This window comes from Amphiprion ocellaris, chromosome 14, assembly GCF_022539595.1.
Source record: "Amphiprion ocellaris isolate individual 3 ecotype Okinawa chromosome 14, ASM2253959v1, whole genome shotgun sequence".
NCBI lineage: Eukaryota > Metazoa > Chordata > Actinopteri > Pomacentridae > Amphiprion > Amphiprion ocellaris.
This window is the reverse complement of record NC_072779.1, coordinates 27163918-27181103: the sequence shown is the minus strand read 5'-3', so window position 1 is coordinate 27181103 and position 17186 is coordinate 27163918. Positions and strand designations below refer to the sequence as shown.

Below are 17186 nucleotides of genomic sequence, written 5' to 3'. Positions count from 1 at the left end.
AACAGTAGCAAGAGGATGGGGGAAAACTGTGAGAAAAGAAAGCAAGAGAGAAAGGCAGACAGAGGGAACTGCCTGATGCTAAGCTCCACCCTCTACATGCGCATCTACCTTGCTCTCTCACATTCACATGCTTGCATTTCTCCCCCATCTCCCTCTCATCACTTACTCCTCCCCCACTCCCTCCTCCTTCACTCTTCACCGACATCTCCTCATAAATATGCTTCTCCCTCAGCAATGAGGTGGTAAAGCCTAAAGTGTATTGCCGGGAAATGGAAGACGCTCTGACTGCCACACATACACCGTCTAACATCCACTGCAGTGCACTGCAGCCATTGCTCAGGCAGACTGACTGTGTACACGGACTGTACTGAACAGAAAAACACAACCTGAAGCCAACACGGAGCGCAGGGGGACACATCATCCAGTTGTTGGACGGTGTCCCATCACAAAATCGTTGCACTGGCAGCAACTGATCTTGTACACAAGGCAAATACGTAGCAGAGGACATAAGAGGGAGGGTGTTGAGAAGAATGAGTCTATGCAGAGATCTCTGGTGACACAGCATTCTAAAGACAAATTCTCGCTCTCCGCTGTCTCTGAGTGTCTACTTTGCACTATCCAATGCATCTTTGCACTGAGCAATGCATACAGCACTTTACTGTACCTATGAAATCTGGAAGGTCACTGAAAGTATCTGACGTATACAGTGTTTTGTACAGCATATCTTCCCTCCCCCTTCTTACCCCAACCTCCTCCCTGGCAGAGTCGTGACAGTCACAGCTACACTATATTGCCAAAAGTATTCGCTCACCTGCCTTACTCACATATGAACGTAAGTGACATCCCATTCCTAATCCATAGGGTTCAATGTGACGTCGGTTCACCCTTTGCAGCTATAACAGCTTCAACTCTTCTGGGAAGGCTTTTCACAAGGTTTAGGAGTGTGTTTATGGGAATTTTTGACCATTCTTCCAGAAGTGCATTTGTGAGGTCACACACTGATGTTGGACGAGAAGGCCTGACTCTCAGTCTCCGCTCTGATTCATCCCACAAAGGTGTTCTATCGGGTTGAGGTCAGGACTCTGTGCAGGCCAGTCAAGTTCATCCACACCAGACTCTGTCATCCATGTCTTTATGGACCTTGCTTTGTGCACTGGTGCACAGTCATGTTGGAAGAGGAAGGGGCCAGCTCCAAACTGTTCCCACAAAGTTGGGAGCATGGAATTGTCCAAAATGTCTTGGTATGCTGAAGCATTCAGAGTTCCTTTCACTGGAACTAAGGGGCCAAGCCCAGCTCCTGAAAAACAACCCCACACCATAATCCCACCTCCACCAAACTTTACACTTGGCACAATGCAGTCCGACAAGTATCGTTCTCCTGGCAACCGCCAAACCCAGACTCGTCCATCAGATTGCCAGATGGAGAAGCGTGATTTGTCACTCCAGAGAACGCGTCTCCACTGCTCTAGAGTCCAGTGGTGGCGTGCTTTACACCACTGCATTCCACGCTTTGCATTGCACTTGGTGATGTATGACTTGGACGCAGCTGCTCAGCCATGGAAACCCATTCCATGAAGCTCTCTGCTGAAGCACTGTTCTTGAGCTAATCTGAAGGCCAACTGAAGTTTGAAGGTCTGTAGCGATTGACTCTGCAGAAAGTTGGCGACCTCTTCGCACTATGTGCCTCAGCATCCGCTGACCCCACTCCGTCAGTTTACGTGGCCTACCACTTCGTGGCTGAGTTGCTGTCGTTCCCACACACTTCCACTTTCTTATAATACAGCTGACAGTTGACTGTGAAATATTTAGGAGCGAGGAAATGTCACGACTGGATTTGTTGCACAGGTGGCATCCTATCACAGTTCCACACTGGAATTCACTGAGCTCCTGAGAGCGACCCATTCTTTCACAAATGTTTGTAAAAGCAGCCTTCATGCCTAGGTGCTTGATTTTATACACCTGTGGCCATGGAAGTGATTGGAACACCTGATTCTGATTATTTGGATGGGTGAGCGAATACTTTTGGCAATATAGTGTATATGACCCCACATTGCGTAACATAGCATAGTACGCACAGCATAAGCTGGATGAACAACGTAGCACTATAAAATATTAATTTTTTTTTTAGGGAGGGCCTGTAATGTAATTTTAACATGGTAGGACTTCACTATAACAAGATGAATTTTCATGGAGTTTTTGAGTAATTAATATTACTTATTGTAGTTAGGTGAAAAGAAACCATTCAAACCAAGCAGATTTCTCCACTTAACCCTGATATTCATTCTTAGAACTTGAATCTGGCTAAACTGATTAGTTTTACTGCTCTGTAGAGGAACATGCTCTCAGTTATTTTTCTTTATTGATTTTTTTTATCCATACCAAGGAGGGTGAACAGATACTTAGACATTAGTAATTGATTTCAAACATTTACATGTGCCTGGAAACAGGACAGCACGTAGTTCATTTTAATATTACATTTAAATTATGCTTAAAGCATGAAGCATATCTTTGAATGTAATGTGCTACAAGCAACAATATGACCACAAAAGTCAGTAAAATTACAAAGGCGTACAACTGATGTTTCCACTTTTGTACTTCCATAAATGGAGCGCATCTTTATAGCTTTAATTCCCAAAAGAGCCATTTATACTAACGGAAAGATATCTAGAATTTTCATTAAATGATGGTCATCAGCAAACAATGAAGATTCTTTGCAAAAAAAGGGAGGATTGTTGAGTGCTGCTTATGGCTCCAAAACAGGTGTGAAAAATGGGTAAAAAGCAGGTGCTCTACAAGGACCAGGCCCGCGGATGAATAGAAATACAGAAAAAACTTGCTGAAGCAGTAACCGTGGCTTGAACTGAAGCAAGAAAAGTCCGAGGCACTCTGTACTTACTCAATTAAAAGTCCTTTATTAGCTACATGGACACCACCAACATGTTTCGACACCAAGTCTTCGTCAGGGCAACATTTGTAAATGAACTGAACAGCAGGAAGTCTACTTTTTAAACAACACTTAACAGGAAGTCACATGATCGTGTGTGGTCATGTGACTCCGCCCAAGTATTCATTCATAAAAGACAAATAAAATATATACACTTTGGAATATTTTCACAAAGCAATAGGCAAGCATATCATCCATAATACATACATAAAGCTCATTTTGTAACACTATATTTCAATAATAAACCATGATGCATCATGTTGACATATAGAAGAAAATAAATAATGAAAAAATTACTGACTGCAAGGCACTGTGTGTAGAATAGGAAACAGTGGCATGAAACAGTGAGTAAACCCTCATCATCAAAGACAATCATTCAGAGCACATTAATATATTTACAGAAACGGAGAAAAGTCTATTTCTTCATTTAGTCCAGGGAACACAGTTGCTTTCAAAGAGTGGATCCAGAAGGTTTCCCTCTGCAATAATCTTTTCAACCTGTCACCCCCTCGGGGAGTGTTCTCAATAACTTCAATTGCCATGATTGTGAGTTCATTAATGTTTCTGTGGGTCATGTTCTTGAAATGTTTTGCAATCGGATAATCCATGTTTCCTTTACGGATAGCATATTTGTGTTCTGCAAAACGCTCTTTCAGTTTTCTTTTTGTGCGACCAATGTAAAAACACCCACAAACACAGTCCAGTCGGTATACCACATGTGTTGTATTACAGTTTGCAAAAGAACGACATTTAAAAGTGTAGGTGCATGTAGAGTCCATAAAATGTGTAGAACGATTGATCTGTGTGCAATGGACACATGCCCCACATCTGAAGGTGCCAATGGGTTTTTTGAAAAAAGTCTCAAGTTTTGATGCTGGCAAATAGTTTTAGCTATTTGCCAGCATCAAAACTTGAGACTTTTTTCAAAAAACCCATTGGCACCTTCAGATGTGGGGCATGTGTCCATTGCACACAGATCAATCGTTCTACACATTTTATGGACTCTACATGCACCTACACTTTTAAATGTCGTTCTTTTGCAAACTGTAATACAACACATGTGGTATACCGACTGGACTGTGTTTGTGGGTGTTTTTACATTGGTCGCACAAAAAGAAAACTGAAAGAGCGTTTTGCAGAACACAAATATGCTATCCGTAAAGGAAACATGGATTATCCGATTGCAAAACATTTCAAGAACATGACCCACAGAAACATTAATGAACTCACAATCATGGCAATTGAAGTTATTGAGAACACTCCCCGAGGGGGTGACAGGTTGAAAAGATTATTGCAGAGGGAAACCTTCTGGATCCACTCTTTGAAAGCAACTGTGTTCCCTGGACTAAATGAAGAAATAGACTTTTCTCCGTTTCTGTAAATATATTAATGTGCTCTGAATGATTGTCTTTGATGATGAGGGTTTACTCACTGTTTCATGCCACTGTTTCCTATTCTACACACAGTGCCTTGCAGTCAGTAATTTTTTCATTATTTATTTTCTTCTATATGTTAACATGATGCATCATGGTTTATTATTGAAATATAGTGTTACAAAATGAGCTTTATGTATGTATTATGGATGATATGCTTGCCTATTGCTTTGTGAAAATATTCCAAAGTGTATATATTTTATTTGTCTTTTATGAATGAATACTTGGGCGGAGTCACATGACCACACACGATCATGTGACTTCCTGTTAAGTGTTGTTTAAAAAGTAGACTTCCTGCTGTTCAGTTCATTTACAAATGTTGCCCTGACGAAGACTTGGTGTCGAAACATGTTGGTGGTGTCCATGTAGCTAATAAAGGACTTTTAATTGAGTAAGTACAGAGTGCCTCGGACTTTTCTTGCTTCAGTTCAAGCCACGGTTACTGCTTCAGCAAGTTTTTTCTGTATTTCTAATGAAGATTCTTTTTTGCTGTATGTCCACGCTCAAAAATTACATTAATACAGGATTTACAGAAAATTCAGGTCTCTGGTAAATTAAAAATACAGACAACGCAGCCATAAGTATGTGACATACCAGATATATTTTATACAAAGCAAGAATCAAGCATGTCATTCAACCTTATGGCTTAAACGTATTTTCCCTGCACATTTAATAGTTGACTATTTACTGTAAGTCCTATAGAATAGTGTTACTTTTAAACCGACAATGAAATAAGGAAAATATGGTTTTACCTCGCTAACATGTTTTGACTGCATCTGCAGATGCATACTTTCCTTATTAAGTTGTCAGTTTAAAAGTAACGCCATTCTATAATAAGAAACGACAAAATTAACATAATCCAACTACTGTTTTACTGTTTGTGTTTGCTAATAATAAGGACATTATTTGGCAGTTTTGACTATTGGTAATTATTTGAGGGGGGAAAGTTGCATTTTATTCATTTTTTTCCCCGACAAAACATGTACAGAGCTGTCTAGTGTTAGTGTAAGTGAATTTTATAGCACCCATTAATATATTGTACTTATCTCAGGGTTATTCTGTTCTATCGTGCTAACTGATGCTGGCTTTTGAACATAAAAACAAGTATTAACAAATGCATTTAATACATTACCATAATGCACATTTTCTAAATGCATAGTATTTTGCTCACCGTTAGTACGGCTACATACAAGAAAGGAGCAGTCATAACGCATTGCACTTGTGTTCAGTATCATCAAAAATTTTCCCGCTGCGGGATCAATAAAGGTTTAATCTATCTATCAATCATTTCCATTTCATCTAATAAATGGATGCATGCATCTGCTACAATTAGACGCACTTCCACAAATCAAGCAGAACCTTACCGAGAATCATTTTCATGTCACATGCTGCACCTGTAACCCATTATACTAATTTTCCACAAGCAAAATGAAGAAATGAAATAGAGCATTGCAGCTGGACCTACACATTTGTGCTTTACAAATAAAAATCATGTTCTTATTAGTGTAGTTGTCTTCCACTGCACAAACGCTGTAGCTTACATTTGTGGTGCTGGAGAAGAAGATAAAGCTACACTGTAGAAGCAAGACCTACTTCTCTAGCTTGTGATGTCATGACAGAAAACCGCTCTGTACCTTAGTCTCAAATGTTTTTTCCTTTGGCTAAGACTATTCATATCCCTGACAAGTACCACCTCATCAACTCTGGGAATGTGGAGGGCTTTTCCTAAATATTATCAGTGAGACTATAAAACATTGCCAGGTGATTTTTTAAAGCTTTTTATTAAGACTCACAGCAATACCTCTGCAGGTACATCGATCAAAAATTATTTCATTGTAGCCTGAACATAAGTTTTGTAAATGCAGTAAACATCAAGCTTTGACATTTTATGTCAGTATAAATCTGTATAAGCAATCTGAAGAGTCTTTGTTATTTAGAATTTCTAACCATTAACCTTTAAATTTAAGGTGCGCACTTTAGGCTTTCAAATATTTTTGCAGTTTATCCATGGCCAACCAATAAAAAAAACAAAGCTGGATGGACATTTTAAGACTTTTGAAACATTACAGCCTGAACAGAATAGAATTCCTTTATTGTGACTGTACAATGTACAAAAAGTTAAGCAACAATCTAGTCAGTGTATTCACATAATCAGACAACAGTTTTTTTTGAAAGTACAGAAAGAAACGTGCAAATATAATAGATAAAAATATGGTAAAAACAGAGAAGTTGTTCCACAGTCCAAATACTAAGCTTTAAATTTCCCCACTCAGTGTGCCCAGCCTGGCCTGAACCAGCTGCAAAAGTGAGAACCAAATTTGGCCTCCTGTGTCTCAGGTTTTATTTTAGGAAAGGAGGGCAGCAAGTCACCAATGCAGGGCTTCAGTCTACATGTTGACACACAGCTATAGAAGTGGGATGTGAATAAGACATGAGGTAAGACGGAATGCCTATATAGAGCTAAAACTTCAAGTAATTGCACATTTCTGTAAATGTATGTAAAAGCACATGACTACAAAACATAATTTGCATGCCTTCCATACACAGAACCAACACTGACTATCCTGCAATCTGGAGGCTCCAACATATATCAAAATCCAGGCATTTTGATTTGTTTTTCAATCTATTACAATCACTTTGTAGGTGAAATGAAATATACAGCCAATATGAAATGGTTTGTCAAAGCTAGTTGTTGCAGTGTCATGACATATTCACATGTTTATCAGTCATTAACATCTGGATGACCCAATTCACTGACTATATTTGTTCAGCAGTTTACCTTTTCTGACTGGCTGCCAGGCAACCATCAAAAGTTTATATCACAAATATCAAACATGCATCAGGAAAAAAGACTCACACACAGGACTGAACTAAATGACTAAGTTACAAATATCTGAAATGAACTAAACAGTCAGACTTTAGAAACTAGGGTACAGTCAAACAATGACAGAAACATAGGTCGGTTCAAGAAGAACTGCAGTCAGATCAGTAACAGCAACCTTGAATGAACCATCTGGCTTTAACTACAAGCCTACCTGAGCACCTCTGGTGGCTAGCTGGTGTGTTTTGAAAAAAAATCCAGGTGACTTCATATGGAGCACTGACACAGAAACGTCAGTCTTTGCATGGTGCAGCCTGTCATATTAACTTCTCTTTCCAATTCAACATAACCCCTACAAGATTGCATTACAATTTGTTGTGGGTACTGAGGGTGGGGTTAAAAAAAAAAACAAAAAAAAAACATTGTTTTGCTTTCCATGCTCACATTATCCTGCTAATAATACCACAGCTAGAGATGAAAGTGGCTGTTTGCAAAAAACCCTGAAAAATTTTTTTCTAAGCAACTTTGCCAAGTGAGCGCCGAAGGTGCTCCAAGAGGCTGCCGAAGGCAGCCTTATGCGAGTGCCGAATAATAAATTATAATAGTGTCATTGTTACAGTTAAAATAACAGCATTATAGTCTTTATTAACAATAAGAATATATATAAAAAATTAAAATGACTACGCAATATTCAATGAAGATAAAAATTTAAAAATGACCAAACAATATAGATCTTCAATGGAGTCTATCTTATCAAAAGCATGCACAAATGATATCTATTCACTCAAAAAAAATGAAAAAAATTGAGGTCTATCTATTTTTATAAAATAAAAAAAAAGTTCCTAGTTTGTCTAATTTCCTGATATATTCAGACAAGAAATCGTCGTTCGTATCTTTCTCTTCTAAAACATGCACAAATAATATTCATTCAAAAAAAAAAATGAAAAAAATATTCTAAGTCCTGACCTGAAAAAAATTTCGGCAGAACTTCCCCTAAGAGCCAAGCCCAGAATTTCATAACCCCCTTCCCTCATTAAAAGAATAGCACAAAACTGTGAAAATGTTAATAAAAATGCGGAAACATTCCTGTTAACATGTTCAGTAATGTAAACTATTCAGTAGTTTAGTACCCCATATTTCATATATTAATCATTTCATACTCTAGTCTAGATGTGTCACTAATCTATTATAAGGATTATATTATAATATCATTAAGACAGGAACCTTAAGACACAGTAAACTACCAATATATTGATATCTATTTTTGTAAAATTTAAAAAAACGTACCTGGTTTGTCTAATTTCCTGATATATTCAGACAAGAAATCGCCGTTCGTATCTTTCTCTTCGAACCACGACCACCGGAACGCGTTCTTGACTGTCGCGTCTACAGCACGCACGTCAGCGTGCCTGTCTACCTGTTTAAACATTGTCCTGACAGGTACGGGTCATTACATTTACACAAAAGCAAAGGTCGTCTATTCAATGAGCGCTATTCAATGATTAATCTCTCCTTTGTACTCAAAACTGGCGCTATTCAGTGCATCCGCTCTCGCAAATTCTCGCAGCAATGTATTCAGCATTAGATTGGAATCGCGTCAATGAACGAGATTCAAAATGGCTGCCTCCGTACAGGAATATAAACAACAAACAACGCATTAGCGATAAGAATAAGATTTTCAAAAAGAATACTATCAATCAAATTCTGATTTTCACTGAAAACTTCGATCAATTTTCCCAGATTCCCGGAAATGAACTCACAAAATTTGAAATCCCGGATTTCCGGGAAAACCCGGAAAACTTTCATCTCTGCACAGCATGAGTGGGCAACAGTATGAACCCAACACTTCCCATGTTGTTTCAGTGAATAAAAAAAGAAAAAAAGTTTTAGGCTGGGATACAAATAAATGCTGCTTTACAAGACAGGATTAAAATGATCTTATTACCTCTGGAACAAACTGCTGGAACAAATGTCTTACAATCCCACCTAAGAATATAACCCTTAGATCAACAGCAGCTGAAGTCAAATAGAAATATCATTAGCTGTGGCCACAGAGCAACTTGAAAAGGTAATGTAGTTTTATACCATACATATACAAACACTTGCAATTTCATGTTGCACAAATTATAATTACTATCAATGTGCATGTGTTTGTAAATCAAAACTTCAAACTCCTACTTCAAATAGGGTTTTGGCTGATATGTCATGCCTGAAGTACTGGGTGTGTTTAGTACACCTGCCATTGCTCGTAAGTCATGCAGAGTATACCTCTGACCACACCCACCCAACACAACACACTGAGCTAGTAGAAGTCAGCAAAATGCAGAAAGTTTTACTTAAACACAGGACTAACCCCGGTCTCACTGAGGTCTACATTCTTGGTTTACGTGCCTCGGCAGGCACGTTATTTGTTCAACAGCACCTCCATCAATTAAGCACAGAGTTTCCATAAAAAGGCTGAGAGCTAGGCACTCTGCCACCGTGACATTCTGTAAACCCAGTTGACCAGAACATCGGGACACACATTCTCCTGTTACACTTCCTATTTCTGTCCCATAAAGGTTCTGACCATTACTTTGAAGAGGAATTTGTCACTCATCTGCATCCACTAGAGGGCAAGGAGACGATAAACAGACAACCTGAGAATTTACTGTTGCGGACTGCTGCCTTGGTCACCTTGGGTGGATACATTCACCACTTGTGAACGTCAAGCACTTCAAGCTACTAACAACAACTGAAGGTTTGCTGTCTTTTTTAGGACATCATCTTCTATTATCCAGACAAATTACATGTTATACAGTGAGTTTCTATATTGAATAGGTGGTCACAAGCATAAAAACAGATTCTGAAAGAGATGTACAGAAGGCATGTAGTGGCAAGTTACATCAAAGAGATGTAACATCTGCTACCTGTTGAACAGCACTTTTACTGATGCAGAAGCATGTACAAATCTCAACAACAGCGCAATAAAGCAGTGACCCTGGAGAGATAACTATGACTGAGGGAAAGTGCTGCCTGAGGACAATCTGCAAACTCTGAATAATCTTCCACAAGTCCTTGTATGGGCTCAGAAGGGATCAGATGCCCTCCCGCATGTTAAAAAGTAACAGTAGGTGTCACTCACGCAGCAACAAATATGTACAATCACTCACTGGTTTCCCACACAAAAAACATACCCAGACACACTTGTTAGAATTCAAGACAATGCTGGAGGTACTACTTGGAAGGTCTGAACGTGACACATCTGATGGTAAAATGGCTCTAGTTTTTAAAGAAATGTTTATCACCAATGAAGTCTTGCTTATTAAGATCCAACAAATACAATTTTAAATTACATCCTATTTTATTAAATAACAGCACGGACTTTATAAGTGGAGTTTTAAGTGAATTTCAGTCTTTATCTATTTCTGATTGTAAAGTATCACATAGGTAAAAAGCCCAAAATGGCCAGTGGATACACTGTATAAATGAACATGTACAATTAGCTGTGCAAGCTTAGGTTTAAAAAATACCAAAGTTTAAGAAGTGAGCTGTTCAACGTGTTGCTACACAGTGCGCTTGGTTTAGGCCTGCAGCTGCACTGTGCCATTTCCTGTGTGAGAGTGAAGTCCCAACTTGACGTTTTACTCTGTAGAAATCAGGTAGGGAGTTCAGATCAGGTACCTGACTTAGAAGCAGACACCAATCTGTAGCAGAGTATATACAAACTTACACATTCCCCTCCTCACTAGTGTGATTGGCTTACCATGCTGCCAGCCAGTGCTGTAGACAGTGAGTCTGGGCGCGCCTCTTCAGATCCCTCCCTCTCCTCCTGTCTACTGGGTTCTGTTGTGCCAGCGATGTCTCCTGCCAACATAAAAACACACTACCTTTAGAGTTGTGTGTATGTGGGTGGTTGTGGAGTGTGTGTGATTGCGTAAAGGGCTGGATGCCAGACTTTCTTGGTCTAAAGTACTGCACGCAGAATGAGAGCTGGCTCTAAAATAACAAAGCTGTTGAGGATTTCAGCATTTATGTACTTTTTATTTTATAGCACTGACCTAACATTAACTCCCAAACAACACGATCCATCAGTTGTTCAAAAAATATCAGTTCAAGCCATAGAGAGTGATGATTTAACTGGTTGCCTGGGACAAGAAGTGCTCTCAACAAATGAGGTCAACTTAGTGTAAACACAGCGCACAGATGCAGCACTGCAGACAGACATGTACATACATGTGTGTAGTGTGACACCACAATATAAACCTTGGAGCAGATCAGCTGTCCTGACCTGACCTGAACTGCTGGAAGACACTCGGATTTTAAGGAAATGCAAACTCAACAGTCCTTATCAGATTATCAGCAGCCAAACAGATAAGTGCAGGAGGAAAAGACAGGAGACATGGGCAAACTCCACAACTCTCCACACCCAAAATGCCAAAAGATGCCGAGGTTGATATCCTGATGTTCCAATGGCATGTCTGTGAAGTTTTGAAATACTTCAGAAACACCAAATAGCAAACTGTGTAAACGCGATCCAAAGCATATTATTACACTTCAAATCAATTCTCTGATGTTTTACATATGTAACTACGTTGACTGTGCATTGAAGTACTGTAAAACAGATACCTATAGTTCAATACTATTCCTAAACATGGAAGCACACACAGCTCAATCTGCTGGTAATGTGCTGCTCATGCTGTGCAGACACAGAGCACTATCAGATATCAGTGCATAAGAAAAGATTAAACATGTAAAATACATGATTAGAGAGAGAGAGACACTGAGCAGCCTGAAACCAAATACTGACTTAACTAAATGACTGTATGAACAGTAACAGCACTCTTCCTTCCTGTGCATATGCAAGCTCAGTCAGGAGGGAGTGGAGCACGGTCAGTCTACGTTTACTATACAAAGTAACGCAAACACAGGCATTCAGACAAAACTTGGACAGAGTGTTCACCTCCTTGTTTTTAGACTTAACGACTCTTGCAAAGACAAAATTTCAAACTGGGTTGTTGTTGTGTGCAGTGCTCTCGTCTCACTTCCCTATGTTTGTTTTTTCCCCCAGACACACCCCCTTTTGCACAAAGCTCCACAAAAAAAAAAAAATATATATATATATATATTTACAGTAAACTTCTCTTACCTATACAAAGTGCTGAACCAAACTGTGTTCAAACTTCTGTCTACAGTTGAATTAAAGCTCTGTGTCTTGCAAAGTAGCTGTAGTCTCTGTCTCCCAAACACATACTGGTTGTAATCCAGTGCATGACATACCTCACTCACTCCCTCCCTCCCTCCGTCTCTATTGCTTACTCTATCTCCCTCCCACTCTTGAAATGCCAGGCTCCTGAGAGAAACCATACTACAGGCCACTCATGACTTATTTTATCAGACGGGATGGCTTTGATCACCAATCAGTCATAAATGTGAAAATCATCACACACAGGAAATTGGTTAAAATTGCTTTGAAAGGGGTACAATATTACTTTCAAACTTTATTTATAGAGCACTTTTCATACATTTAAAAATGCAACGCAAAGTGCTTTACAACATTAAAAACAAGAAAACCCATCCCTCCCTCCCTCCCTCCATATATACATATATGCACACAACTGCAGAAGCACGCACGCGTACACACGTCCACACACACACGTCCACACACGTCCACACACGTCCACACACGTCCACACACGTCCACACACGTCACACACACACACACACACACACACACACACACACACACACACACACACACACACACACACACACACACACACACACACACACACACACACACACACTCCCACCACTGACAGTAGGGAGACATGGCATGGCACTGACGATTGTGGAAAACGCCTCCAATTGGGGTCGTCCACACTGGGAGGAGTCGCAGGCCATGACCACTGGGTGTGCCGGCACCCAGACCCACAGACCCCCCGACCCCGACACACAGGGGGACCCCCACACCAAGGTGGGGAGCCCCCCCAACCAGCCGGGCCGAAGGGACTCATGGACAGCACCCCCAGCAGCAGACCGCATACAGCCCCCAGTGCGGAGGACCCCCCTGAGGAAACACTGGAGTTAAATAACTAAAGATTTAAAACTACAAGATAGAATAAAAGACCTATAACATAAGTAAAATGGTGAAAGGTTAAAAAAAGTAAAAATACATACGGAAATAAATACAAAATGATAAGAACATAAGGATTTAAGAGGTTAGTTAAAATCCTGATTAAAAAGGTGAGTCTTTAACCTTCTTTTAAAAATATCGACGGTCTCTGCAGTCCTGAGGTTCTCCAGCAGGCTGTTCCACAGGCGGTGGCCATAGTGGCTAAATGCCGCCTCACCGTGGGTTTTAATTACTCTCAAATATGAGTGTTGGACCTACTGGCTCACTAAAAACAGTCAGAATATTTAACTATGCTAAATGTGTACAAAAAAATAAATAAAAGCATTCAGGTGTAGGTTAGTAAAACCCTGATTTAAATAACATTTCATTTACATTCATTCACAAGACAAATGATTTAGTGAAGACAGTTAAAGACAAAAAAACATTTAAGGCTGCATTCATTTATAACTGGGCCACAAAAGAACCCAACAGCAACTTAACAAATTATTGAGCTGTAAATTCGTGGTGGCTTACATCATGATAACCATTGCAGATTCACTTTATTTATAAAGCTATTTTCTGGGTCAAAGCGAGAATGCAGTTTGGTAGATGAATGTAAGCAAGATAATATATATTCAATATAATACATAATCAAATATTTCTTCCTTTCATTCGCTGATTCTACACACTAAAACACAAAACAGTAGAGACCACCAGAGCTCATTCAAAGGATACCCACTTCTACAAAACATACCGTACAGTGACATACATGCTGAAACAAGCCAGTGGTGATCGTTCTGCTTAATCATGTTTGGGGGACATTTTTTCAGCAGAAAGAAAACACATCATAATTTATAACCTTGCTAACGTTTGTGCTATGATGTCATTCCCTCAATATGACACCAGTTTACGGGAAATCACTTGTGAGAATAAATTAAACATTGTAGGCTATAACCAATGTGCGGTCATATTTTCACTGTGATATTTTTGGCCCAGTAAATGTCTTGTCAGGAAAACTAAACTGAGATTCCATACACAGTAAGGTGTGCCCTTTTGCATACAGGGGTGAGGAGGGAAATGTTACTATTAACTGCAAGTAGCAACCACACCTTCCTCAGCATTGTGCATGCTTTATGCATGCGAAATCCTGTCCTCAGAGAGTTAAAAAGACTCAAATACTTTATCAGCTTTAGCCCACATTAGTTAAAAGACTAAATATGATTAGATATTGTTTTTGTGGTAGAACCCAAATATCAACTGTGCAATCATCAAGCATTTCAAGCCTGTACTCTGGAAACACTTAGGTTAGTGTTATCAAAGTACTGAGGTTTAACATTTAGCCAAAATCAGTTACCACAGTATATTGTTCAGCCCATTATCCATGCCTGTTGGGTACTTTTAGTCTGTCCTTAAATACCGTACTAAAAAGATCCTAAAAACATAATCTAAGTCCAGATGAATTAGATTCAGACATGTTCAATATCCAAAACAAGCAATTTCCTCTGCACATAAATTTGGTGTCATCTCTAAGTATAACTAACCAACATTTATTTTGTTAAAGGCAAATATGTTATGCTTTTGTCTTCTCAAATCTGGTCATTTGATGCTTTTCTGCATCACATATGAAGGAAAATTAACTCTCTTTGGGTTCTGGACAGCAGGTCACATAAAACAAGCTAATCAAAATAGATTGCCACAGGCTGTGGGAGATTATATCTGGCATTTGTCATTAAACAAATAATTGATTGATTTGAATTTTGATTAATCTGCAGATCAAGCATTAATGGAAAATAATACATGGCTGCAGCTCTGTTTCAGAGAAATGATACAGCCCAGCAATTCAAAGGTGATTTCAATAAATATCGAAACTCATAAAGACATTCAAACTGAGATAAACAGTCCGTTCAGTCAACAGAAAATGAAGCAGTAACTAGTTAAACAATCAATTAATCCTGTAAGTCAAATAAAAATGTCAACAATCTGGTAGTGTGAGCTTGTCAACTATGAGACTCTGGTGTTTGCCAGTGTAGTATGACTCATTGGATATTGGCTGTATCAGCTTGCTATTGCCATGCTCTCTATTCATTACTGTTTCCAAAATCTGATTTGCTATGGGAAGCAACAACAACCTACATACTGAAAATTTTGCCTAAATTTTGCAGTGTAATAAAATAGGCTTGCTATTTGTTTTCAGTGAGCTATACGTTTTAATGACGGTGCTCGTCTCCGTGCATGAAAATGTACCACCAATACAATTCCTCCGAGGCTATTTTGTGAGAACACGTCATAGCATCCTATTCTTTGCCCCGCTTTTAATAGGTTTAAAGAAATACAAACAGGCCAGAGTCTGAAGAATAATAATAAGGTGCTGTCAGACCATTCTACACTGAACTGTGTCTGCAGTAGAGAGTAGTCTGGCTATACTAGACTAGTTGTGAGTGATATCAGACTGAATAGATTTGGACAAAAACTGTAGTACCACAGTATTGAGATAAACATCAATTATAAAAATCATACTAAAATTTTAAGGAAAATTATATATTCAGGACTTCATCCATCCATCCATTATCTATACACCGCTTAATCCTCACTAGGGTCGCGCGGGGGGCTGGAGCCTATCCCAGCTAACTCAGGCGAAGGCAGGGGACACCCTAGACAGGTCGCCAGTCTGTCGCAGGGCTACATACAAAGACAAACAATCACTCTCACATTCACACCTACGGGCAATTTAGAATAATCAATTAACCTCAGCATGTTTTTGGACTGTGGGAGGAAGCCGGAGTACCCGGAGAAAACCCACGCATGCACAGGGAGAACATGCAAACTCCATGCAGAAAGATCCCGGGAAAGCCGGGACGCGAACCAGGGACCTTCTTGCTGCAAGGCGAAAGTGCTAACCACTACGCCACTGTACAGCCCCATTCAGGACTTCACTTAAACATAAAAAATTGTTTATAAAAAATGGGCCAAGACTAAATTTTGAGCACAGCCAGTGCAACAGAGGTCTTATGTAAAAGGGATAACTAATCCAACCAATAGCTAGTGAAGTATGGAGAGGCAGCTATAAAGATCCTTTTGCAAAACCAGTTTCTCTTCCTCCCGAGTCTATAATAATGTACCAGTATAGTGGGGGATTCCAGGATGATTTCCTCTCGTCAAAAACCACCAATCTAGAAATTTCCAGCGTTCCACGGCGAGCCCGTAAGCTGCATTCAAACAGAATAACAGGTGCTCTGTTGACTGGTGACAGCACAACAGGTGTGAACGAAAGACACGCGAGATGAAGTTTAAAGACACGTATGGTGAAAGTGAAAGTACACGACAGCCTCAAAATAGCCTGGTACTGTGCTACGAGGCGACTAGTTGACAAACCGAAAGTGTGCGTACGTGTATGTATGTGCGGTGTTTGTTAGCATCGGGCTAGCTACCAGATAGCAACATATCTACAGACTGGGCTGTAAAATTCGCTCATTTGCCGACAGAAAACGGCAAAACGCCTCGAAGCTCACGAGTTCAACACAAGTCCGGTCGCTCGGAAAGATGTCACACGCAATGCATTATTCAGAAGTTACTTCGTTTTAAAAATTAAATCGAGTTACTCACTCAGAAAGAATCAGCTGACACAACGGTGACTCAGTAGACTACAAAACTTCCGCATTCTTGAGTGATGACAACAGCGCCAGCCAATAGTCAAGTAGGAAATTGAGCGGTGTAGACCAATGGCGCTATAGAAGTCGTGCTAGCCAATGTCATGTGACAATAGGCAAGTCAGTGTTTCTCACACACCCACAGCAGAGCCAATCAGACGCCACTAAGGGCCTACAGTGCACCAATAGAAAATCACAGCGCGGCACAAGCTGGATACACATATACACAGAGCGGTACGTGCGCCCA

At 39.8% G+C, this 17186-nt stretch overlaps 1 protein-coding gene across 3 annotated transcripts in view; it reads right to left on the bottom strand.

The window, feature by feature from the left end:
* mtmr4 (myotubularin related protein 4) overlaps positions 1-16947 on the bottom strand; it is a 63658-nt gene extending 46711 nt beyond the window's left edge. Inside the window, exons 1-2 of one of the 3 annotated variants that reach the window (XM_023269331.3) lie at positions 16896-16947; positions 10944-11044 (exon numbers count right to left, since the gene is read on the bottom strand). In XM_023269331.3, the coding sequence (XP_023125099.1) occupies positions 10944-10946 (3 nt within the window). In that variant the 5' untranslated portion in view covers positions 10947-11044; positions 16896-16947. Of the gene's footprint in view, positions 1-10943; positions 11045-12326; positions 12451-16411; positions 16431-16895 lie in introns of those variants that run through there. The other 2 variants (XM_055017097.1, XM_023269332.3) reach the window with 2 other exon arrangements.
* Between the last annotated feature and the right edge of the window lie 239 nt (positions 16948-17186).